Here is a 27,248-nt window from a genome sequence, read left to right as displayed (position 1 = left end):
CTGACTGACTGTACATAAAGCAATCAGTAATCTTGTGCATGAAGTACCAAGGTGTTGTTCTTTGGAGCTTTGCTTTGAACCAAACAGATATTGTCAATAGCCATTGCTGCTGAAAGCAACAAAACACAAAAAGAGTTCAATTTCCTTGAATTGGCTTGCACAAATCCTCCCACACACTCCTTTCCAAAGAAACATATATTTTTTAACCTTTCTAATTTTTCCTTCCTCAAAAGGAAGCCTAATATATTTTTCCTGTTGCCAGTAACTTTCCAGCATCTCTCTGACAATGCATACATGAGCAGCGTATGTTAACAAACTGTTTGACCGCAGGATACATTGCAGCTCAATCTGAGTTTATTCCCATTTAATTTTCACATTTACAAACCCTAACAAGCATTTGCAAAGATTGCAGTCAGAAGCAAGCATATTGGCTGCTTTTATTTCCACTAACAATTCTGAGATTTTTTTTCCAGATTGCACATTAATTTTATTCACAGGAATCACAAAAATTGTTTCTTTAAGGTGAAGGCAATAGGAGTTCTTCAACATGTTAAGTATTTCCAATTTTGGAGCACTCTTGCTCCTGTTGTAATTTAATCCAACTCAATGAAGCCAATGAAGTTAGTTGTAGAGCCTCTGATAACAGCACTTTGAGAGGAGCTATCTCAGTGCCAAATAAGGATCAAACATGGGGCTTTTCTTTCTTATGCCCAAAACTCCATTTTTTAATTTCCTTTTACTTAACCCCTGGCCCACAAGTCCCATTCCTGATGAAGACCTAATGCCTGAAACCTTTTTTTTTAAAAACCAACTCTTTACCTATGTTTGGGACACCACCCAGTCCCTTATCTCCTCCAACACTTTCTTTTCCCTGGCCCCCTATGCCTTATCTTCACCATGGGCATCCAGTCCCTGTAAACATCCATTCACCACAACGAAGGCCTTCAAGCCCTCCGTTTCTTCCTCTCACCGTCGCAATCAGTACCCTTCCACTGACACCTTCATCCGCCTGGCCGAACTGATCTTCACCCTTAACAACTTCACCTTCCAATCCCCCCACTTCCTCCAGACCAAAGGGGGTCACCATGGACACCCATATGGGACTCAGCCATGCCTGCCTCTTTGCCAGGTACGGGTAACAGTCTATCTTCTGCAGGTACACTGGCACCATCCCCCACCTTTTCGTCCACTACATTGATGATTGTATCGATACTACCTTGTGCTCCCACAAGGAGGTTGAGCAGTTTATCAGCTTCACTAGCACCTTTCACCCTGACTTTAAATTCAGCTGGACCACCTCAGCCACCTCCCCACCCTCCCCCCACTTCCTGCACCTCTCCATCTCCATCTCTGGCAACCAACTAACCATGGATATCTACTACTAACCCAGACTCCCACAGCTACCTAGTCTACATCTCCCACCCTGCCTCCTGCAAAAGTGCTGTTCTTTATTCCCAATACCTCCACCTCTGCTGCATCTGTTCCCAGAATGACCACTTGCACCACAGAACACCCCTGATGGCCTCCTCCTTCAAAGACCACAATTTCCCCTCCCAATTGGCCGACGATGCCCTGCAGCGCATCTCCTCCACTTCCCACACCTCAACCCTTGAACCCCACCCCTCCCAGGAGAACCTGTCCAGTCCTGACCTTCCATCCCACCAACCACCACATACATGGCATTATCCTCTGCCACATCCGCTATTGACAAACAGACCCCACCACTAGGGTTATATTACCCTCCACACCCCTAATAGCGTTCCAGTGAAACCATTTCCTCCGTGACTCCTTCGTCAGATCCACACACCCACCTGCCCTCACTCCACTCCCAGCACCTTCCCCTGCCATCGCAGGAAGTGCAAAACCTGTGCTCACACTACTCCCCTCATCTCCAGCCTTGGAGAATCCTTCCACATCTGTCAGAAATTTACCTGTACCTCCTCCAACATCATCTACCATATCTGTTGCACCTGATGTGGTCTCCTGTACGTCGGGGAGACAGAACGCCAACTTGCAGATTGTTTTACAGAATATCTCTGGGACACCTGCACCAACCAATCCAACCGCCCCTTGGCTGAATATTTCAACTCCCCCTCCCACTCCACCAAAGACGTGCAGGTCCTGCGTTGCCTCCATCACCAAACCCTAACCACCCAACGTCTGGAGGAAGAACATCTCATCTTCCACCTTGGGACCTTGCAACCACACAGGGTTATTATGGATTTCACCAGTTTCCTCATTTCCCCTCCCCCCGCCTTATCCCAGTCCCAACCCTCCAACTTGGCACTGCCCTCTTGACCAGTCCATTGTCTTATCCATCTATCCGCTCCACCCTCCTCACTGACCTATCCCCTTTTCTCCTATATTAATCTACCTATTGCATTCGCAGCTACCACCCACTTATCTCAGCGCTGCCTCCCACCTCCAGCCCAGCCCACAAGCCTCATTCCTGTTGAAGGGCTGATGCCCAAAATTTCATTTTTTTTTTCCTTTTCTGCGGATGCTGCCTGACCTGCTGTGTTTTTCTCGATCCTGTTTTTCTTGTGCACTGGATAAAATAGAGATCATTGGGATAGTCCAAGAAATAAATTTGTAAAGATGAGGGAAAAGAAGACATTGGCATACTTTGAAAAGTGTTTACTCAATCTGAGGTGTTCTTTGAACGTCTGCAGTATTACATTTACCATTTTCTTTAGTGTTCCATGCTTGATTACAGAAGCCAATACTCTTGAAGTGAGGTAAACTCAACAGAATGATTGTTTATTTCATCTGCTAACTAAAAAAAATTATTCTTGACCCAAGAACAACTAATGTACCAGAAAATCCTTTACTTTCTTTTTAAACCCACTGTCCTACCAGACCAGGAGTCTGCTCTCTCATTTGAGAGAGAGAGAGATGACTGGTGGTGGTTTAACCTGAGGATCACTATCCTCGAAAACAGGGTGGGGTTAAGAAGGAGTCTTCTGCATGGTAACCTCAGCTGGTGTGCGATTTGAACCCATGCTGTTGGTATCATTGTACATCTCAAACCAGCCATTCAGCCAGCTGAGATAACTGACCCATGTACTTATATGGTACAATGAATGTGACAGAAAATACAGTAAAATCAGAAGATCATATAAAATAGGTTATTGTGGTTAAGGAAATACCATATTATTTAGAACTAAGCAAAAACCAATATTAGTTTACTAGAATATTGATTGCTAATATAACTGAATAGTTATCTGAAAGTTATTTCTATTGTAGTGTTAACAATAAACCATGCAATATTCATCTTTAGACAATCCATTGTATACTATCTTTGGTAAGGTAGTGCAACACAAATATTACGGACTGGAAATAATTATTTTAAAATCTAAACACATGAGGAACTCAACTAATTTTTTTTGAGCAACAGCATTTCCATCAGTTCATTCTATTTTTGTTCTTCAGCTATAAACCCATTGTTGACTACATTGATGCACAGTTTGAGAATTACCTTCAAGAGGAGCTGAAGATCAAGCGCTCACTGTATGATTTTCATGACACAAGAGTTCATGTCTGCCTGTATTTCATTGCTCCCACTGGTCATTGTCTCAAATCATTGGATTTAGTCACTATGAAGAAGCTGGACAGCAAGGTACCAACAATCAATTATCAATAAGCCATGATTTTCTCTCTTTACCTCGCAACATGTGCAATGATCTTCAATGCACAGCAATCTGAGATTTTCCTTCATAAATAATGAGGATTGCAAAATATTTATTGTAATTGACATTTTAATTTTTCTTGGTTGTATGGGTATTCTACAGCATTGTATGATTGGGAAATTTTCAGATGACAATATTTGGCGAGGCAGTTACTAGTAAGAAGGATGGCTTCAGAAAGATATCAGTGGATTGAGTGAAGGGTTGAAAAAAATGACAAATGGAATTCAATCTGGAGAAGTGCAAGGTTTACTTTTGTAGGGGTGGGAGCAAAAAATAAACCGCAAGGTATTGAGAGTGGTAGAGGAAGTGAGAGACCTTTAGAGTGCATATCCACAGATCTTTTAAAGGTGGCAGAACAAGAAGGCAAATGGCGTGCTTTCCTTCATTTGACAAGATTTTAAATACAAAAGCATGGATGCAATAATAGAACCATGTAAGACCCTGATCAGACCACAGCTGCCATTCTGTGTATAATTCTTGTCACCACATTACAGGAAGGACATAATAGAGCGAATACAGAGGTGATTCACAAGAAGGTTGTCATAGTTTGATAATTGCAACTACATGAAGTCCCTGATTTACAAAGGCCCAACATACAAACGCTCATACTTACAAACACAATTGCATACAGGGATATAATTTTAAAGACTCAGTATAACAGCATTTCATGTAATTACAAGTGGATGCTTTATATCATCCAGCGTTTTATGTGCAAATCAACTTGCAAACTTTCTCAACTTGAGAAACAGAATCTGGAGACTGCCTGGAGGAGGAAAGATTGTACACACTATGGTTGTTCTCCTTAGAACAGAGATGTTTGAAGGGTGACTTAATCAAGGCATGCAAAATAATGAGGGCTTGATAGAATTGACAAAGAAGACCTGTTTCCTCTAGCAGAGAGGTCACTGAGAAGATTTGGAGGACACGTAAAGAAAATGCTTTTACCCAGAGGATAATAGGTGTCTGACAATTGCTGCCCAGTTTGTAGATTGAAGTGAAAGTCCTCAACTCATTTATAGAAAATAGAACATTATAGCACAGTACAGGCCCTTTGGCCCTCGATGTTGCGCTGACCTATGAAACCAATTCAACACCCATCTAACCTACACCGTTCCATTATCATCCAGACGCCTATCCAATGACCATTTAAATGCCCATAAAGTTGACGAGTCCACAACTGTTGCAGGCAGTGTGTTCCATGCCCCTACCACACCCTGACTAAAGAAATTTCCTCTGACATCTGTTCTATATGTATCTTACCTCAATTTGAAGTTACACCCCCTTGTGCTAACATCACCATCTGAGGAAAAAGGCTCTCACTGTCCCCCCCCATCTAACACTCTGATTATCTTATATGTCTCAGTTACGTCACCTCTCAACCTTCTTCTTTCTAATGAAGACAGCCTCAAATCCTTCAAACTTTCCACATAAGACTTTCCCTCCATACCAGGCACCATCCTAGTAAAACTCTTCTGAACCCTTTCCAAACTTTCCACATCCTTCCTATAATGTGGTGACCAGAACTGCATGCAGTACTCCAAGTGCGGCTGCACCAGAGTTTCGTACAGCTGCAGCATGACCTCTCCCGCTACTAATAAAAGCTACACACCATATGCCTTTTCAACAGCCCTATCAACCTGCTGGCAACTTTTGAGGGATCGTTGTACATAGACATCGAGATCTCTCTGCTCATCTGCACTACCAAGAATCTTACCATTTGCCCAGTACTCTGCATTCCTGTTTCTCCTTCCAAAATGAATCACCTCCTACTTTTCCACATTAAACTCCATTTGCCACCTCTTGGCCCAGCTCTGCAGCTTATCTATGTCCCTCTGAACCTACAACAGCCTTCGGCACCATCCATAACTGTACTGACCCTAGTGTCGTCTGCAAATTTACCAACCCATCCTTCTCTGCCCTCATCTGGGTCATTTACAAAAATGACAAACAGCAGTGGCCCCAAAACAGATCCTTGCGATACACCTCTAGTCACTGAACTCCAAGATGAACATTTCTCATAAACCACCACTCTCTGTCTTCTTTCAGCTAGCCAAGGGAAGCCGTCTGTGTTGGAAGTGCTGTAACTTGTAAAGGTGTGGACTAGTACTGGAAATGGGACTAGAATATTTGGCTGGTTTATTCACCTGGCAGATATGTGAGGGACTTAATGACCTAGTTTTGCACAGTAACTTTTTCATGGTTCTATCTCCAACTGATAAATGTAAAAGCTGTAGAAAGGTATAATGCCTTGTGTTATAGTGTAATTTATTGGAAATGTTACTCCATACAGTATTCTCTCTAGCCACTTTGGACCCCTTACAATCTGTCTGATAATATCTTGCTCCCTTAAAATCATTGGCACTGCACCAGCCAGTGTTCGTAAAGTTGTAATTGTTATAAGAATCAAACATGAGAAAATCCGTAGTGCTGAATTTAAGAAGTGTTAGGATCACAAATGCACTGCTGAGAGTGTAGTGGAAGTAGATTCCATTGTAGCTTTAAAAGACGAATCGGATCAACATCTTAAAAATAAAAGTGATTTACAGCAAAGAGGCGAGTCTTCCCAGAAACCCACTTGCAGACAGTAAGGCACAGGCTCAATGGGTCAAAAAGTCTCCTCCTCTGCCGTACCATTCAGTGATGTTATATTTCTACTATGGTGACTGTTACCAGACTAGTACTGTATTTGTGCTTGAATTTCTCCCCACAACGTCTCGATCAAATTTAATTAAAATAACCTGTTATCTCCTGTGCATTAATTCCTATGTCCAAGCAGTTTATATTCCTGATATCTGACAGTTTTGGTGCAGATAATTTCAAAATCTGTCCATTTGAGAGAAAAAGATCCATACTTTTTCTTTCTACTTCCACCTTTTACATTGTTTCTCCTGCAAAAAGTTTGTGTTCGTACAGTATTGATTTTTTTTTGTTTAAATTATTCTCAGTGTGGTGTTCATTTTGAAATTCCTCATTTATTGTTCATCCAAAAATTTTAAGAATTTAATCCATCTGAAGAAAGAAATAAAATTTGAATTTGGCATGGGAGGGAGGACAATTGTTAAGTTTATGGCAACTCTCAAAGCTGAATTCTAATAGTTATCAATCATTACCCTGGTCTTCTGGGTTTTTCCCTATATTTATAATGTTAACTTTAATATTGTTGTCCAATGTGATGGTGACTTAATGCCTGAGTCGATAAAGCGCCAAGACCTATTTCACTTGATACTGAACTCCTAGCATGTTCATGGTTTCGTTTTCATTGTTCCCCACCTGAAAAAAACAGTTACTGGCCCTTCCAGAAGTGAAACACAATTATACTGGCTTTGCATAATGCTCTTCAATTAAATTTGCTTGTTTTAGTTAAAGCAGTTGTTGCAGTTTACAAACATCTTGCTTAATTACAAACAGAACTGTGTTGGAGGTCAGCACATGTGAACCACAGAATAGGAACATTGGAACATAGGACAGCAGGAGTAACCAGTCCAAGCCCTCAAGTATAATTCTAGATCATTATCTACCTCTGTGTCATTATCCTGCACTCCCAATATCCCTTGATGCCATTAGTGACTAGAATTCACTCAATCTCTATCTTAAATTTAATGACTGAACTTCCACAATCCTCTGGGTAGATAATTCCAAAGATACACACATTCTGAGTGAAGACTTCCTTCTCATTTCAGGCCTAAGTGTCATAGTTTTTATTACGATTGTGCCCCCGATTGCAGATCCAACAATTAGGAGAAACCTACTATCTGCATCTATTCCGACTATCCCTTTTAAGAATGTTGTTGTTTCAATCCCTTCAGTCTTCTAAACCAAAGAGAACATGAGCCCAACCCCACTCAATTTCTCCTCCTAGAACAGTCCCACCATCCTCGGGATTAGTGTGGTGAACCTTGGCTGTACTGTTTGTAACAAATATATCCTTCCTTGGGTAAGAGGACCAAAACTCCACACAATACTCCATGGTCTTTCAGGTGCCCAATACAATTGAAGCAAGACTGCTTTGCTCCTGTGTTCTCATTCTCTTGCAGTTAGATCCCATTTACCTTCTTAATTGCTTGCTCTATCTGTTTTCTAGCTTTCATTTTACTTATGAGCTAGATACCTTGGTCCCTTTGGACATCAACACCTTTCCATTTCTCACTATTTAAACGTTCCAGCTCTGTTTGGCAGTATGCTAATCATAGTATCTATGGACGAGAATCCTTTGCTTAACACCTCTGTCACTGTTTCTCACTGTGAAATCAGAGTCCAACTCTTGTGAGCTTGGAACGCAAAGCTGCTATCTGTTCAACAAGGAGCAGTCATGGTGCAATATATTGTGCATTTAAAATTCATTGAACAATTTGAAACTATCAGATTGCTATTTTTAGGTGAGCTTTCATAACTGTTGAACAGCAATGGTTGGTGAAGATTCTAATATTAAATCTAGCAATAATTGCAAAAGGGAAATCAAATTTAATATCAAAGTGTGCAAGTCTTACAGTTTGTTCAGTTACAGTTGTATCGTTCTATATGAAGTTTGTCAATGCTGCTTCACTCTACTTCCCTTTTACAATTTTAGGTAAATATAATTCCCATTGTAGCCAAAGCTGACACAATTTCTAAAAGTGAATTACACAAATTTAAGATAAAGATAATGAGTGAACTGGTCAGCAATGGTGTACAGATCTACCAGTTTCCAACAGACGATGATGCAATGGCAGAAATCAACTCAGCAATGAATGTAAGTACCTGATCTTTAGGTAACATATCAAAAGTTACCACATATTTGTTTTCTCTAGTTTGCTATAATTGGTAATTAGTATAGACTAGGCTAGTTTTGTATGGGTGCGATACAAAGTTTAGTATTTTTCAGTGCTATTTTGCAGTGCCACTCAGAGGTGCTACAATGACAGCTCTTTGAAATGGAAATGTCACTCAAGTAAAATAGATGTTTTAAGGAAATGGGAGTTGTAAAACTGAGATAATCTAGCAAGAGGAGCCATTTCCACACCCAGAGGTGCAGACATTGTTGCGCAGCTGTTTGCTTAACTAGTGTGATAATGTACATGCAATAAGATAACTTCTGTTTTAGATTATAATTAGCATCATGTCACATCAATTATGTCTGAATTGCACCTCCATGTTCTGCTATAATTTAGTTAAATCACATCACCTAGCTCTTTGGAAGCTATTAAAAATGAATTTATGATCGGTTGAGATACAATAGCAAAGAAGATGCAGGTTTTTGTTATCTATAGATCTGTTTTTACTCCTCCCAGGCCCATCTTCCATTTGCGGTTGTTGGCAGTATGGAAGACGTGAAGGTGGGAAATAAACTGGTGAAAGCGCGACAGTATCCATGGGGTATTGTTCAGGGTAGGTGAAGGTTTTGTTAAACTGTAATAATGACACTTTTCATAAGTGTGGGTGATAAAGATAAATGTCCACATTATGATGTAACTACACTGTTTAATTTTTACTATTCTTTGTAACAAAAAACACATGACAATAAATAAACTTGTAAGGGGACTAGTATGCTGATGTAGTTACTATTGTTTGAGATAGTTCCCTCTGCATTTCTGTGATGCACCCTTATCATCAATTTTTGAAGGAAAGGTTTCTGGTAAGTTTTCTGCTTAATCTGTTTGAAGAAAATTAAACAAAAACAAAAAACTGATTTTTTTTTTCTTATTTAGAAATTGGTTGTTAATGAAGGATGAAGTTCAAATGGACAATTTGCACATTTTTCTATCTGCTGAAAGTTTAATATTGCTTAATTTAAACTTCCATACATATTTGTTTCACAGTTGAAAATGAAAATCACTGTGACTTTGTGAAGCTGCGAGAAATGCTGATCCGTGTTAATATGGAAGACCTCAGAGAACAAACACACACACGTCACTATGAATTATATCGACGATGCAAGTTGGAGGAGATGGGGTTCAAAGACACCGACCCTGATAGCAAACCATTCAGGTTAAACATTTATCTGGATTTTCTAGTGTTAAATGTTCATCAGAGCCACCTCTTTCATAAACGGGATATTGAAGTTGATTATTGGTATTGCATTTTTATTGGATGAAGACCAACAGAAATTCTCTAACTCCTGCCAAGTCAAATAAATACCGGTTAATGCAATGGAGAAAATCCTAATTGTTATCTTTTCAATATACAGCAATTAATTATCATTCCCAAAATGCAGATGGATAACTTTCTGTTTACCTCTAGTCAAATTTCTGGTTTTTTGGCAGTGTCAATCTATTTTGATTCTATGAGGAAATTTGATCAAAGATAGCTTTACTTTTTGACTGGAAGATAAAGGGAACTTATTATATGATCTGCTCTGTAAAGCAATTTCATTTTGAATTGTTGCAATTATTGGGTTGGGTTTGAAACCATATCCATCACCCAACTGTGCTAATCCTTTATGCTAATAGCAAAATATAATATTTTTGTCTAGGGTCAAAAATATCATGAAACTCTAGACATCTAAAGCAGTTCCCTGTTTGGATTCTTTCAGAACACTGCTAGGATTCTTTGGTACTGTATTAACTGCATTCCTCTAGCGGTCATGATAATTTTGCAATGTTTGGAGGAAAAGAAGACTTGTAGTGACTAGTAATATGGTACATTCCACAATATGCAAATAGACAATGGTAGTACAAAGTTCCAGACAAATATTCGTCAGAATATAGGACCGGTACATATTTTTAAGGTGAGAGGAGAAAACGACATGAGGGGCAACCTTTTTACACGGTGTTTTGTGTGTACAGTGAACTGCAGAGGAAGTGATGCAGCTTCAGCATTTAAGACATTTGGATAAGTACCTGAATAGGAAAGGTTTAGTGGGATATGGGTCAAACACAAGCAAGTGGGGCTAGTTTAGTTTGTGAACATGGTAATTGTGGACTAGTTGAACCAAAACTCTGGATTAGTGGTGCTGGAAGAGCACAGCAGTCCAGGCAGCATCTGAGGAGCAGTAAAATCGACGTTTCGGGCAAAAGCCCTTCATTAGGAATAAAGGCAGAGAGCCTGAAGCATGGAGAGATAAGTGAGAGGAGGAGAGGAGAAGTAGCATAGAGTACAATAGGTGAGTGGGGGAGGGGATGAAGGTGATAGGTCGGGGGCGGGGGAAGGTGGAGTGGATGGGTGGAAAAGAAGATAGGCACGTAGGACAAGTCATGGGGACAGTGCTGAGCTGGAAGTTTGGAACTAGGGTGAGTGGGGGAAGGGGAAATGAGGAAACTGTTGAAGTCCACATTGATGCCCTGGGGTTGAAGTGTTCCGAGGCGGAAGATGAGGCGTTTTTCCTCCAGGCGCATGGTGGTGAAGGAGTGGCGGTGAAGGAGGCCCAGGACCTCTATGTCCTCGGCAGAGTGGGAAGGAGAGGTGAACTGTTTGGCCATAGGGCAGTGTGGTTGATTGGTGCGGGTGTCCCAGAGATGTTCCCTAAAGCGCACTGCTGGAGGCCCCCAGTCTCCCCAATGTAGAGGAGACCGCATCGGGAGCAATGGATACAATAAATGATATTAGTGGATGTGCAGATAAAACTTTGATGGATGTAGAAGGCTCCTTTAGGGCCTTGGATGGATGTGAGGGAGGAGGTGTGAGTGCAGGTTTTGCAATTCCTGCGGTGACAGGGGAAGGTGCCAGGATGGGAGGGTGGGTTGTAGCGTGGCGTGGACCTGACCAGGTAGTCACAGAGCGAACGGTCTTTGCGGAAGGCGGAAAGGGGTGGGGAGGGAAATATATCCCTGGTGGTGGGGTATTTTTGGAGGTGGCAGAAATGTCGGTGAATGATTTGGTTTATGCGAAGGTTGGTAGGGTGGAAGGTGAGCACCAAGGGTGTTCCGTCCTTGTTACGGTTGGAGGGGTGGGGTCTGAGGGCGGAGATGCAGGATGTGGACAAGATGCATTGGAGGGCATCTTTAACCACGTGGGAAGGGAAATTGCAGTCTCTAAAGAAGGAAGCCATCTGGTGTGTTCTGTGGTGGAACTGGTCCTCCTGGGAGCAGATACGGCGGAGGCGGAGGAATTGGGAATGCGGGATGGCATTTTTGCAAGAGGTAGGGTGGGAAGAGGTGTAATCCAGGTAGCTGTGGGAGTCGGTGGGTTTGTGAAAAATGTCAGTGTCAAGTCGGTCTTCATTAACGGAGATGGAGAGTTGAACCAAAAGGTCTATTTCCATGCTGTATGACTCTGACAGGTGGGCTACACTGGAAACTGGCATGAAAAAAACATGAATATTAAACTTGCATAGCTTGTACTGCATGTTTTGAGAATTTTATAAGTACTAAGATTATTGTCTTTCTGGTTACCACTGAAGTTGAGAAGCAACACACCCCAGTGATACTCTAGTACGTGAATGCTGTAGCATGCTCCAGTCAGATTGGTGGAGATCATTTTCATCAATCGCTGTGGTTATGAGTGCTCCTCTGTTGGGAATGAAGGAGACACATCATGACAATCCTGTGCACCTCCCTGCAGCTATTTTGAAAGAGAAATGGAAGCAGGTGATCAGTCTATCTTTGAACTGCAGTTTTCTATGTTGGCTGGAGGATGGAAAAACTAACAGTATTTCACGGCCTTTATTGTTCTAAGATTATGAAAAACCGACATGTAACTGAAGGAGATGATGGAACTCTGACCCTTGTCTTACATCATATAATAAGTATTGCAATTGCTTACCAGATTGAACTAACCAAACAGTGTTTTATTCTTTTTCACTGTCTATTTTCTTAGTTATTGAAAAAGCAATGACTGTAAAATTTAACATAACCAAAATTAAGGACGCAGAACCTGCTAAGGTCAGCACAGTGGTTTAACACACAATCCTTTCTGTGGGATCAGTATTTAAATCCAGTCTAGGAATATGGTAGATATATGTCCTTTCCTCCTCACTGTAAGGGTTCACTATATTTAGAGGGATCTGATACTTGACAGTCATGCTTAAATCTTTGTCAGCCTGTAAGTTAGTACAAAGTGGAAATTTCTTTCATGTAGATCACAAGAACAGGTGAGTTAGTTAATGGAAACATTGTGATTAATTGAATTAGAATGTGTCCTTTTCAGATTAAGGTGCATTACTATGTAAATATGGTAAATGTACAGCTGTTAAAAGAAGAAACAGGAACCAGTCAGTCACAAAGGTTTAATCACAATACTCAGCAGAAAACAAAACATCTGGATTCATAGCTGTTAAACTGCTATGTTTGACATCCCTAATTCTAAATGTATTGATCTGGACTTAAGCCTGCAGGAGACCTACGAGGCTAAAAGAAATGAATTCATGAGTGAGCTGCAGAAAAAAGAGGAGGAGATGAGGCAAATGTTTGTCACGAGAGTTAAAGAGACTGAGACAGACTTGAAAGAGAAAGAAAAGGAGGTAAGCCTATTTTCTAGCAAGGGGAAACTGGTTACATTCTTGTAACTATTCGTTTTGCTGAGTTGTAAATTCATATGTTGGTTTTCTATTGATATTCCAGGCTGTACATAACAGTAAGACAACAAGATTGTCCAGCCTTACATTAATAATCCAATATGGAACTTAAATTGGAATCTTGAGTCTCCAGGTCCTCTCTTCTGTCAGGTTAAAAGGAAAAAATGGAGATCTGTTTAAAAAGTGAACTTCATACTTTTTTATGTGAATTTAAATATTGGGCCTAGTTGTCGAAACTGGGGTTTTCATAGAAATGTTCAACACGTGTCAGTTTCTCTAACATTGGAAATGGCATGAATTATGCTGTCCAGCAAAGTAGTGCTCACTGCTGACCATGAAGGAAGCTCCCTGCAGAGATCTAGTGACCTTTGTGGTCTGAATTTCACCTTTTCTGGAATTTAATTTGAATCTGGAGCCAAGTCAGGGGGAATTTCCAGGCATGCAACAAGTGGTGTCATCCAGTGGGGTAAGTAACTAAATCAGCATTGAGGTATTTTCACAAACAGCAAACCAGGGAGTAAAACGGACTGCTTATCCTTCATTTGTGTAAATTTTGCAGAGTGAAATTAGGAGTGAGCATATATTAGGAGCTGAAATACCGTAAGCTGAAACAATATGTATTGAAGAACTGAAATTTTCAACCATAAAATTTGACTTTGCATAAATATAAAGTTACTTTCCAGTGCAGAAAGATTATTCAGCATTGATTAAGAGTTTGGTACATTATAACAGATTTTCACAGAATCATAGAGATGTACAGCACGGAAACAGACCCTTTGGTTCAACTCGTCCATAACAACTGGGTCTCCCAAATTAATCTAGCCCCATTTGCCAGCATTTGGCCCTTATCCCTCTAAGCCCTTCCTATTCATATATCCATCCAGATGCCTTTTTAAATGTTGAAATTGTACCAACCTCCACCACTTCCTCTTGTCTGTTCATTCCATACATGTACCACCCTCTATGAAAATGTTGCCTCTTAGGTCCCTTTTTAAAACTTTCCCCTCTTAAACCTCTGCTGTCTAGTTTTGGACTCCCCTACCCTGGGGAAAAGACATTGACTATCCATGTCCCTCATGATTTTATAAACTTCTATAAGGTCACCCCTCAGCCTCTGATGCTCCAGGGAAAATAGCCCCAGTCTATTCAGCCTCTCCCTGTAACTCAAATCTTCCAACCCTGGCTACATCCTTGTAAATCTTTTCTGAACCCTTTCAAGTTTCACAACATCTTTCCTATAGCAGGGATTGCATTTCATTAACACAGCATCCCTTTTTGGGAATTCTTTTAACATGACAATATTAGAGCTTAAAAGGAAATTTTGTAACAGTTCATTGTTTTCCAAGAATTGTTCACAATGGATAACACACCCTGGGAATTGGAAAAATCACTAACAGCAATTTCTTGATGTCTGTGTTTAACTGTACCTGTGCAGGTGCCAGAATTTGTTATCACTGACTGTTTCACTATCATTACAACCACAAAATCTGGATAAAATAACATTTAGAATTTAATGATTAGATGGTGTTTTTATGCCATTCCATATTGAGAAAAGAAATGGTGTAAAAGCAAATCTGTGTAACTTGAAGCGTTGGCCAATATATCCCAATGTTAAAGAAGTTGATATGATGGCAATTCTATCATTTTTCTTTAAAAGAAATAAATTATCTCTACTGGATGCTGAATTTTTGCTTGCTTCTATCATGTGGCTGTGTGTTACAGCTTCACGACCAGTTTGATCAACTGAAGAAAACACACCAGGAAGAGAAAAAAAAGCTAGAGGAAAAGCGAAGAGAACTGGAAGAAGAAATTAACACATTTAACCGGAGGAGAATGGCAGCGCAGACACTGCAGGGGCAATCTTTCCAGGCTACAGGACAACAGCCAGTCAAGAAAGACAAAGATAGAAAAAAGTAAGCTGGTTTAACTAGCTTTCTAAAGCTAAGTACATAAAATGTAAATTTTCTTCAGAATATCTACTTAATGAGACTGCATTAGTGACTGAGGCTGCTTCTTCCTTGCACTATACATAAGTGCATATCTACATAATCCTACTCTGTGACTTGTACATTAGCATATTATTCAAAGAGCATGCTCTTGTGCATCCAACCATTAATAGGAATAAATGTGTTACCTATCTAATATGAGTTAGCTAATGTCCCCACTCCTCACTCCTTGAATCTTTCCTGTTTCTGACATTGTGCCACCTTAACAGAGCAGAAGTAGCTGGGACACCTTTTGTGTTGTATAAACTTGAGTCTCTCTCTTCCATGGAGATCTGTAAACTTGGACATGGTATCATGACAGTGCATGTAAGTAACTAAGCACAAATTGTGTGGTTTCCAGAATGATGGTTATGATGAGGTTACATAGTTGTTTCAGTAAATTGGACTAAGTTACCTCCTGCTTAGAACCATGCCTTTCTCTGAGCATTTACAATTTGGCCTTTAACAAGTTCTAGCTGTTGTATTATATGTGCTGGAACAAAAACTAAGAATTTCTGTTCACCTTTACAACTAATTTTATGCATCTACTGTATATCCATTTTGTGTCTGTGATGTTAGCTTTCTACATATTTACCAGATTAGGAGAATTTTGAGAAATCTTTCATCTAGTCTAGGCTGCTCAGATAAGGTCACAATCTTCTTTTGTGACCTTAAATTTGTTGAATATTTATGAACATAGATTTGTATGTGTGTGTATATAGAAATATTTCCACTATACCAATCAGCTACAACTAAAAAGATAGTTTGCAGATATCCATTTAGAAGTATGTCAACATCATCATATAGTTTGAGTTACCTAAGAGTGCTGCAGATTTCTGCATAAAGTAAAGCTGTCCCAGAGGAGTATTTGGGCTGCACTCTCTCTCTCATTAGAGAGAGACAAGTGGTTTTGAGTTTAATCTGAGGGTCAACCCAGGTGAAGGTGAGAAGGTGGGATATTCTTGGAAACCTCAGCCAGTGCAGGAATTGAACCCACACTCTGCATCACAAGCCAGCCAACCAGATAGCTAAACAAATCATAAGTAGGAAAGGAATACACATCTTAGACTCAGTGATTCACCCATTTATCACAAGGTGCTACATTGTTGTTGATTTATGAAGTTAATTGAAGCTTTATTGATTCTCAACAATTTTTATTTATATGTAAATTCATCCTCATTTCTTTATTTTGCTGTTGTTCCTATGTCAGTTAATATTAAGAGAAGCACTGTCATTTTTTTATTCAGGATAAACTGAACTTCCATTTAGAAATTTAGTTAGTGGATTGGCTTGCCTTGTGGCCAGAGAGTTTGTGCAGCTTTACAATTAAATGAATGTTCCCTTCTTGAGCAAGAATCACATTATGAAAAACAATTGACCAGAATTTGTCTTCACTGATTTGGTTTGACATTATGGCACATAGATGATTTTATTTGTCTGATTTTATGTTGAATCATGGATCTCAGCTGTGAATATCTATTGGAGAAGGAGCAAAGTACTGAGCTTGAAGGAAGGGCAGCTTGACCTGTACAGCCCATTATTCCTTTTTTTTGTTCAGTATGGTCAAGGCATTGAGAGTTGCCAGTCACCAATATTGGTAACAAAAGTGTATGTGGTAAAGGCTGGGCCTAAAGAGAAAATTGATTCAGTTACCTATAAAGAGTAGCTGGTTACTCTGACATTTGTAGATTGGGGGAAAAGAAATTGAGATGCACAACTGTCTCCAATCAATAGTTTAACTTTTACGGAAGAGAAAATAGCTTACCAATGGATGGTTACCAGGCAACAAGGTACAAAACACATTTATTTGTGTTGACAGATTGTGGACATTGTTGACCAGGCCACCATTTATTGCGCATCTCGAACTGACCTTGAGAAAGTGATGATGAGCTGTCGTTTTGAACGGCTGCTGTTCATATGACATAGGCACATTCACAATGCTGTTAGGGAGGGAGTTCCAGGATTTTGACCCAACGGCAGAGATGGAATAGCGGTTTGTTTCCAAGTCTGGTTGGTGAATGGCTTGGAGGGGAACTTGAAGGTAGTGGTGTTCCCATATATCAGCTGCCCTTGTCCTAGATGGAAGTGGTCATGGGTTTGGAAGGTGCTGCCTGATGATCTTTGGTGAATTTCTGCAGTGCATCTTATAAATATAAGATGCTGCTACTGAGCGTCAGTTTATATTCACACCTTTTTTTTACCCTTTCTAACTGTTGAGTGAACCTGCATGTTAACCAAAGAGAATCCTGAACTAGGAATCCTAAGTCCCCTTTGTGCTTTAGATTTCCAAAGCATTTCCCTGTTTAGAAAATAGTCAATGCCTCTTCTTCCTACCTATGTGCATAACCTCATATTTTCCCATATTGTATCCCATCTACCACTACTTTGCCCACTTTCCTAGCCTGTACATGTCCTTCCTCAAAACCACCTATCACTGTAGCTATCTATATGTCATCTGCAAACTGAGCTAACAATGTCTTTGGTTCCTTTGAACACTTCATTATTGTATAACATGCATAGTTCAGGTTCCAAACCTGACCCCTGCGGAACTCCACTTGTGACCAGCTATCATCACCTTTTATACAGACTCTCTGCCTTCTGCCAGTCAACTAATCCTCTATCCTTGCCAGTTCCTTGCCAGTAACACTAGAGCTCTTACCTAAGTTAGGAGCCTCCTGTATGGCAGCTTGTTAAAGGCCTTCCAGAAATCCTAATAGATCACACCCACTACCTCTCCTTTTTCTCATTTGCTTATTATCTCCTCAAAGAATTCTAACATAGTTGCCAAGTGTGACCTCCCCTTCACAAAAGCATGCTGATTCACCCTCCTTTTACCATGCCTTTCCAAGAACTTTGGAATTTATCCTTAATCGTGCATTTGAAAATTTCATTAATGACTGAGGCCAGGCTAACTGCCTATAATTTCCTGTCTTCTGCCTCTCTCCTTTCCTCCTTAAACATGAACAAAGAGACCTTGGAGTGGAGGTTCTTAACTCCTTGAAAGTGGAGTCGCAGGTAGATAGGATAGTGAAGAAGGCATTTGGTATGCTTTCCTTTATTGGTCAGAGTATTGAGTACAGGAGTTGGGAGGTCATGTTGGGGCTGTACAGGACATTGGTTAGGCCACTGTTGGAATATTGCATGCAATTCTGGTCTCCTTCCTGTCGGAATGATGTTGTGAAACTTGAAAGGGTTCAGAAAAGATTTACAAGGATGTTGGAGGATCTGAGCTACAGGGAGAGGCTGAACAAGCTGGGGTTGTTTTCCCTGGAGCATCGGAGGCTGAGGGGTGACCTTATAGAGGTTTACAGAATTATGAAGGGCATGGATAGGATAAATACAGAAAGTCTTTTCCCTGGGGTCAGGGAGTCCAGATTTAGAGGACATAGGTTTAGGGTGAGAGGGGAAAGATATAAAAGAGACCTACAGGGCAACTTTTTCACACAGAGGGTGGTGCGTGTATGAAATGAGCAGCCAGAGGAAGTGGTGGAGGCTGGTACAATTGCAATATTTAAGAGGCATTTGGATGGGTAAATGAATAAGAAGGGTTTGGAGGGATATGGGCCGGGTGCTGGCAGGTAGGATTAGATTGGGTTGGGATATCTGATTGGCATGGATGGGTTGGACCAAAGGGGCACTTTCCGTACTGTACATCTCTATGACTCTATGGATTGTTTCTTCTTCAGTCCTTTTGGGACCTTCCCTGATTCCATTGATTCCTGAAAGAGCTCCACCAATGCCTCCACTACCACCTCAGCTATCTCCTTCAGAACTCTTGGATGTGGTCCATCTGACCCCTAGGGGTTCCTTCACCATAAGCTCACTAATTAAGTTTGCCTCATTATACAGCACCGAATGTAGATTTGCCTGTGACTTCATGGACTCTATCACAAGGTGCTCCAAACAAATCTGCACAGACATTCCATAAATCCCTTCCTTGGGATCAACCTGATTTTCCCAGTCCACCTGCATATCAAAGTTCCGCATGATTTATTCTCCTTTACAACTCAATTGCTATTAATAATGATTTGTCTTTTATGTCACAAAACTATATTTTCCTGCTTTAAATGTTTCAGAAAGCAAAGTTTTTAGTGATGTTTCCACTTTGACTCTCTTCAACTTGTTTAACTACATCAACATTTTCATTAATAAAATATTGTTTTATTATTCAAAGTGAATAGCAAATTCAAAATGGATGTTATTTAAGTAAACTATGTGTGTTAAAATGAGGCTTTTGTTTACGACTATCTTCAGCTACCTGCAAACACTAAGTCCTGATTTTTAGATAGTACAAATAGCAAATGCTAGAAATACTGATGAACCTAGTTCTGATGGAAGATCATTGACATGAAACATTGGCTGAAATGGGTTTTGTTTACCAGCTTGAGAACAGCTGAGATACCCCATCAGTCCTGTGGGTGAGGCCCATGAAATGGACTGTATTTCAAGCACCTCGAGCCCTCGTCATGATTGACATCCCTGAGAGCAGAAATCCCATTGGCCTGGCACTGCCAGACAAATGGAGGCTGGCAACTACTCATTGCTACCAATACAGTGGGAATGGTGACTGCAGGTGACAGTACACTGACCAGAGACCCAGGAATGTCAGTACACATAGACCAAATGTGAATGCAGGAGACACGGGACAAATGCGAGGTCTTGCACTTTGGCAAAAAGAATAAAAGCATAGGCTACTTTCTAAATGGTGAGAAAATTCGTAAAGCCAAAGTACAAAGGGATCTGGGAGTGCTAGTCGAGGATTCTCTAAAGGTAAACATGCAGGTTGAGTCCGTGATTAAGAAAGCGAATGCAATGTTGTCACTTATCTCAAGAGGATTGGAATATAAAAGCACCGTTGTGCTACTGAGACTTTATAAAGCTTTGGTTAGGCCCCATTTGGAATACTGTGTCCAGTTTTGGTCCCCACACCTCAGGAAGGACATACTGGCACTGGAATGTGTCCAACGGAGATTCACACGGATGATTCCTGGAATGGTTGATCTAACATATGAGGAACGGCTGAGGATCCTGGGATTGTATTCATTGGTGTTTAGAAGATTAAGGGGAGACTTAATAGAGACGTACAAGATAATACATGGCTTGGAAAGGGTGGACGCTAGGAAATTGTTTCCGCTAGGCAAGGACACTAGGACCCCGTGGACACAGCCTTAAAATTAGAGGGGGTCAATTCAGAACAGAAATGCGGAGACATTTCTTCAGCCAGAGAGTGGTGGGCCTGTGGAATTCATTGCCGCAGAGTGCAGTGGAGACCGGGACGCTAAATGTCTTCAAGGCAGATGTTGATAGATTCTTGTTGTCTTGAGAAATTAAGGGCTACGGGGAGAATGCGGGTAAGTGGAGTTGAAATGCGCATCAGCTATGATTGAATGGCGGAGTGAACTCGATGGGCCGAATGGCCTTACTTCCACTCCTATGTCTTATGGTCTTATACGCGGGGACTGTCAGTGATCCTTTCCCCAGACAGTGCTGAGCCCTTTAATCGGTAACCTGTAAGTGAGGTACCCACCCCAAGAGGCTGTTGGCAAACGCAATAGGGTTTGCTGGAAGGGATAGCCCTTCTGCTTAGGTTAGATCTCTGAGACATCAGTCGTCTGTGGAGATAGTGAATGTTAGGTCATTGATCAGCCTAATTAACATCTCAGCAACAACGACAGAAGATCCTATGCCAACCTCTTCCAATGCCCTCCCACTTAAATTGGGGAAGTGCATCCAGCAGCAGATGGACACAAAGCCTCTCTGATTAAAGAGCCTCACTGTGACAAGCTGCATTAAACCCTGCCCTTTGCCTCTGTCTCTCTTGATCATTTCTGACTTGCTGAGTAGTTCTAGTTTTATTGGTTTATATTTCAAATTTTCAGCATCTGCTTTTGTTGTAAGTTTTTTAAAGTGCACACTCCAAATTTATACTGAAGCTTATTGCAGGATCAATCTATTTCACATATTTCTCATCATGTATTGGTTTGCTAGTTTCATTGTCAACTTGTTTCAAGTGGGAGCACTTGCCTTGGAGTCAATCTGGATATTTTTTCATTTTCTACTTTTTCTTTCCTAGTCATCTGTCTTTTTTAAAATTCTCTCAATCTCCATCTTTTTGCTTCATCCTGTCTGCATTTCTCTATTTATTCAGTCGAGTTTGTTTTCTCACCAACCTGCAACTTGCTTTTCGTTTCTCTGGTTTCCAGGTTTCCTCACTCATTTTCTGACCACCTCCAGGACAACTTGCCCAGACTGGTTATAAAGATATATTTAAACACCCAAGCTACAGGAGCATTATAAAGCAACATTGGTCAGCAAATCCCATTACACTTACTAAGGCAAGCAGCTAAAAACTTGCTCAAAGGGGTAGGTTTTAAAGTGTCCAAAGTGAAGGAGGTTAGAGAGGGAATTCCAAAGATCAGAGTCTGGAGAGCTGAAAGTGCAGCTGTCAAAATAGTGCAATTAAAATCCGGGTGCTCAAGGTAAGAATTAGATGATTGCTGATATCTGAGAGTTGACGATTAAAAGGTTAAGGGTGTGAAGAGTTTTAAAAACCAAGACAAGAATTCTAACCTTGAGGTTTTTTCAGGAGGTCACCGAGTGCTGGAGTGATGGGTGAATGGAACTTAGTAAGAGGGAGGATATATGCAGCAGGCATTTGGATGATTTGCAAATTATAGACAGCAGAATGTAAAAGCTGAAACTGTGTTGCTGGAAAAGCACAGCAGGTCAGGCAGCATCCAAGGAGCAGGAGAATCGACGTTTCGGGCATGAGCCTTCCTGAAGAAGGGCTCATGCCCGAAACGTCGATTCTCCTGCTCCTTGGATGCTGCCTGTCCTGCTGCGCTTTTCCAGCAACACAGTTTCAGCTCTGATCTCCAGCATCTGCAGTCCTCACTTTCTCCTAGCAGAATGTAAGAGGCAGGCCAAGGGTATGTTGGAATAATTAGGTGTAGAGGTAGGAAAGCATGGATGACCGTTTTGGCAACGGAAAAGCTGAGGCAGGGATGGAGTTGGGTGATGTTGTTTCAACAGAAATAGTACAAAGAACAAAGAAAATTTACAGCCCAGGAACAGGCCCTTCAGCCCTCCAAGCCTGAGCCGATCCAAATGTACTGTCTAAACTTGTCGATCAATTCCTAAGCATCTGTATCCCTCTGCTCCCCACCTACTCATGCATCTGTCCAGACGCATCTTAAATGAATCTACTATGCCTGCCTCTACACCTCTGCTGGCAATGCATTCCAACCGTTTCTTTTGTGCTGACATTAATATATGGTTAGAAATATGACACAAAGATTTGAGCAGTCTGGTTTTATCTCAGCTAGTTACCAGGGAGAATGGAATCAGTAGTTAGATAATAGTTTCAAGTGGGCTCAGAAAGACCATTTCCAATATTTAATTGAGGCAATTTCTGCTGAATGTCTGATAACCTCCTCCTACCTCTCCACGTTGAGTATTTGAAAAATCAGCACACAACAGAGCGTTTATTATTTGCTTTATTCAATATGATTTCTAATTTTTGTTTTATTTCTCTTTCAGTTAAAGCTTCATACACGTTTAAACCTATCAGTATGGGATTATTTCTTGTGACTTTAATAAGAATAGTTACAATACAAAAAAAAAGTCTCTTTGCTCTAACTTTTCCACTCCTCCATACAAAATGGACAACAAATATTTCAAGGCGAAACTCGAGCAGAAAGAGCCAGCATCAAGACCTGTAAAACCCTGTTTGGACAATCATTGCATGAATTTTGTTTTTCCATGAATTTCATTGCTGTTACTCACCCTAATTTCATAGTTTGATGCATTGGTTTCATTATGTTAATCTTCAGATGAATTGTTCACTTTTATTTTCTAAAGAGCCTTTTTTAACGGAACATTGACACAGAATATATATCTATTTAAACTATTTTTGTAAGCATCTCTAGTTAAAATAAAATTTAAAAATAAAATACATTGTCAAATGACATTGTATGAAATGTATATGCAGTAACAACCTAATTGTTTTCTTAGCTTTAAGATGTAATGCACCAAAGAAGTGAAGCTTTATTCATAATGTTTTATAGATTTGATTTTCTTAAAAATGAAGGATGTTTTTTAATCTTGAAGTCATCTCTTGGGGAATGCCCGAATGTGCAATTTTCTGCAAAATTGTTTAGTCCTGGTTCCAAGTTTAGGAGAAAGAAGTTCTGTTTTATATTCTAAAATGGGATCTTCAGAAAGAAAGTGGGCAACACTTGTGTTTCCCCATCTACAGCTTGTTGGATGCTCCGTTTCTTACAACTGGTATAGAGAGTAGAATAACACATGATACAATTTAAACTATTGAAATACAGCAAATTGTTTAATTTTTGGATTTCTTTAGACTTCACAGGAAATGCCTGGTTGCGTTTAACATCAATTCATCTTTTAATGTTTAATATTTGGGGTTATGTGTTGACCATATGGAAGAAGTACTAGCCTTTATCACTTTTACTTTTCACTCCCTATGCCAAACTCTCCCTTGTATTTTTGCACTTAATATAAGGGTGGGTTACATTGTCATGTCCATATAACAGATTAGTTATGCATTCTTTTTTCTAAGTAGTGAAAGAAATAATATTATAAATATCTTGCTTTACACACACTTGTTCCGAAGCACTCTACACATAAGCAGTCAGATAGTTAGATGAGCTCACTGGGTGACACAGATGGTGGATAAGTTGTAACTTACATTGGTACCTGTCTTGTAGTTTTATTGCATGTCAAAATATTTTTAAGTTAAATTGATCAGTAACTGATGTGCTGTGGGAGTATGAGACACTATCTTATATTATTCTATTGTCTTTTCTCTTGTTTCAATGAGATTCCACCAAAAGATCTTTTAAATAAGATTGTTTGGCAGCAAAACATAATTGATGTAAGGAATTAGAGATGAATTAGCCCATGTTGAGGTGTCCCTTTTTTAGGAAAGGTGGTCACTGCAGCATTTTATAGCTTTTCTACCTTTTTGAATGAAGGAATTACAGTTTTAGATTACTTCAAAATTTAGATTATTTTTTGTTTAGAATTTTTAACTGAATATATATAAAGTTGTATGTGTTGGATTACAGAGAAGGCCCAAAGATAAATTTTTTGTTTTGAAAATATCCCTACTTTGAAAATTACTCCAGTTCACAGTGACTGTATTAATTTTGGTGATCAGTCAACATATTGAGAACAAAATGTTTTAAACAAAACTAAGAACTTTGTTTTTATAATTAAATGCATGTATCTACGAAATAGCATATAAGCTTCAAGATTTTGTTTAGTATGTCAGTTTAATATAAGTTAACCAGTAATAATAACTCCTTTAGTGCATACACTTACATGCATGATTAAATCAACAGTAATATATTCTCAATGAGCCAGGCATAGTACTTTTTTGATTTGAATGGATTTAACTATGATGGATTTGTATTATTCAATAAGATGCCAGGTGTGTCATGGTTTATAGGTACATAATCAGCCTTTCCCTGCACCTTGCACTTCTAGTACTGCAACTAGCTGCAGGAAGACTACAGAAAGGTACACTTATGCGTGTAAATCTCTATTGTAATGACTTATTAAATTGATCAGCACTTGCATAACGTATCACGTCTGATGTTAAGTCAAATATAAGGTTATACTTCTATACCTCTTTAAGATTAATCATGCATTTTGTTTACTCCCCATAGCCTATAGTGCTGTAAGACATGATTAATCATTGGGAGTACCTGTTTCTCAATCAATGAACTTGCTATTTTGTGTTGACACAGTTCTACCATGAATACCACCATTGTGTTTTAAGGCAGACCATTTGGGTGCTTTGCAAATTTTATCACAATAGATCAGATGAAACCTGAATTTGATGGCAGCTCTGGTTTATGAAGTAAACCAATATGAACAGAAGTGGCAACTTTATGCTGACATGACCAATAGGTTTATGCTTTTTTTTAAACATTTTAATTTACATTTATAGTATTGAAAGGGTCTTGGTTTGCTTGCTGTTTTCCAACTGCGCTTGTTTGGTCATGAATTTCTTGAATTCAAGAGCAAGGTGTGAAACAATGATAGTTAGGTACTTTATTAAATGTAAAATAAATCTTTTGCACATGCAAATCTACTAGATTTTTCTTGATTAATGTCTATTTCTTCACCATTTGAATCATTGGTATCATTCAGAAGGATCATGCTATGGTGAACAGTCTCCTGATTTTCATTCACAACTAAACTGTAGAGATTAATTGTGCTCGAACAATATTAATGAAGAAGAACTTAGATTGGCCTAAAACTCCATCTGCTGGTAGAAAAGAAAGAATTCTGATTCATATTTGCAGTTCAGTGTATAGAAATGCTCATGGTGGATGTAGAGAGTGGATGCCAGCAGGTGGACAGACAATGAGAAGGAAAAGTCTTGAAGTAAGTCATCCAAAGCATTCATTCACCTCATGGCTAATTATAGAACAGTGACAGAGGTCTGCTGTGGCTTGTTTATTTACCTTTTGGGCCCATGAAAACAGAGTGAGGACATCTGGTGGCTGGAAACTTATGCTCCTTTTCTTGCTATGGTGGAATGGATTGAAGTTGAAGATGCTGTGATCTCCTCGTTGAAAAGTGAATTACATTCAGGTGGCCTTTTTCTATAGTCAACTAGTTCTCAGTTGAAGGATAGCCAGCTGTGTTGAGGTATCATAAATTTGCTGGCTTTTAGTACCTTTTGAATTCTACCTCACTCTAATTTAATACTTTCAGCAGAGTAGGCATTATTGGACAAAATCGGGCTGGGACAGGGAGGAGGTGACATGGTAAACAGCTACTATCCAACTTCTGACACGTTAAATCTGTCAGTCATTGCATGACTTGCACTGATCTGATCTCCTTTCAAGCTGAACCAAATAATCTGCCCCTTCATTTTTATTTTGGCTTTAGATGAAGATATTCCAGTTGCAAGTGCGACCTGAGTTTGACTTTCGGGTATAAATGATGTGCAGTTTGAAATTCCTTGAGAAAACGATATTGTAATATCTCATCAATTGTACACAAGTGCACACTGTATAATCTCTGGAAGTGGAGAGATTTATTTTTTAAAAATCAGGTTCAACTGAAGATGTAATTTCTCATGTCATTGGACCAAATTATTCGAAAGCATATTGTAGGAAAACAAGTATTTTTGCATTGTTCCTTGTCAAGGGTGTTTGCTTTGAAATCCATAAATATTTATAAAGTTATATAATTTTTAAGTAGACATTAGAGTTGAAATTGAATTGTTCTAAAACATTTGCATGTAATGCAATTACTAATATTGACTTGAAACTGTATCACTCCATATAGTATTCCAGTTCATTGTAATTTTTCATATTTTTACCTTTGCTGTGTGCTTATGTAATTCTTATCTATCTTTCAGCCACTGTAATTCTTTGTACCTGTTGGTTTGCTCAGGTCATGTGCTTTAGTGGAAGTTTTGAACATTGTCTTCGTACTTGGAACAAACCGTTTAATTGTTCGTTGTGTGACAGTATTGCACTGACATCTACCATTGACTGTTATCAATTTAATTATATTATGGCATTTCATTTAGTTATTCATTTTACTCCAGTGTATTGTGTCCATCTTTAATTTGATGACTGAGTTTCCAAAAATGATCTGCATACAGCAAAATGAAAATGGTTATTTCTGTGCCAGATTAGTCTAAGTTGTGTTTTAAATGTCCTGTTTTTTTAATTTTCATTATTTGCTTCATGCTGTTTATCATTAAATGTTAAATAAATCATTTTTTTTAAGATTTATGTTGCTTGTCTCCATCTCGTGTTTGATGTCAGTCCTTTAGAAATCAAAAGGGGAGAGAGGGAAATTGCTTCAAAAGGGTATGAATCCCTTCTGGCATCTGTGGTAATTACAGTGGGAGACTAGTAAAAGGAGAAATGATGCACTGAGTAAGCCATTATTTACCTGAATGAGGCTGTGCAGGTTCTGTGCTCATTGTCCCTAATTGTACAGTATGAAAATAGGACATGAATTTTCTCTTGGCTCAATTTTCAGCATACCTTCTGGGCCATGTTTAATCACTATGAATTGTTAATGTCAACATTTCGATCCATGTTGCTACACAGTTAAAGGTTGTTGCTACCAAAGAGCTTCATGGTGTTG

At 39.6% G+C, this 27,248-nt stretch overlaps 1 protein-coding gene across 1 annotated transcript in view; it reads left to right on the top strand.

Annotated features, from left to right (window-relative positions):
- Positions 1-26,834, top strand: part of LOC132823448 (septin-8-B-like) — a 90,518-nt gene extending 63,684 nt beyond the window's left edge. Inside the window, exons 4-10 of the mRNA XM_060837319.1 lie at positions 3,433-3,619; positions 8,257-8,418; positions 8,957-9,053; positions 9,485-9,653; positions 12,930-13,062; positions 14,839-15,029; positions 22,641-26,834. Coding sequence (XP_060693302.1) covers positions 3,433-3,619; positions 8,257-8,418; positions 8,957-9,053; positions 9,485-9,653; positions 12,930-13,062; positions 14,839-15,029; positions 22,641-22,644 — 943 coding nt within the window. The 3' untranslated portion in view covers positions 22,645-26,834. The remainder of the gene's footprint in view (positions 1-3,432; positions 3,620-8,256; positions 8,419-8,956; positions 9,054-9,484; positions 9,654-12,929; positions 13,063-14,838; positions 15,030-22,640) is intronic.
- The last annotated feature ends 414 nt before the right edge of the window (positions 26,835-27,248 follow it).

The sequence above is a fragment of the Hemiscyllium ocellatum genome, chromosome 16 (assembly GCF_020745735.1).
Source record: "Hemiscyllium ocellatum isolate sHemOce1 chromosome 16, sHemOce1.pat.X.cur, whole genome shotgun sequence".
NCBI classification, from domain to species: Eukaryota; Metazoa; Chordata; class Chondrichthyes; order Orectolobiformes; family Hemiscylliidae; genus Hemiscyllium; species Hemiscyllium ocellatum.
The sequence above is the reverse complement of the archived record's forward strand: the minus strand, read 5'-3'. Positions and strand labels throughout refer to the sequence as shown.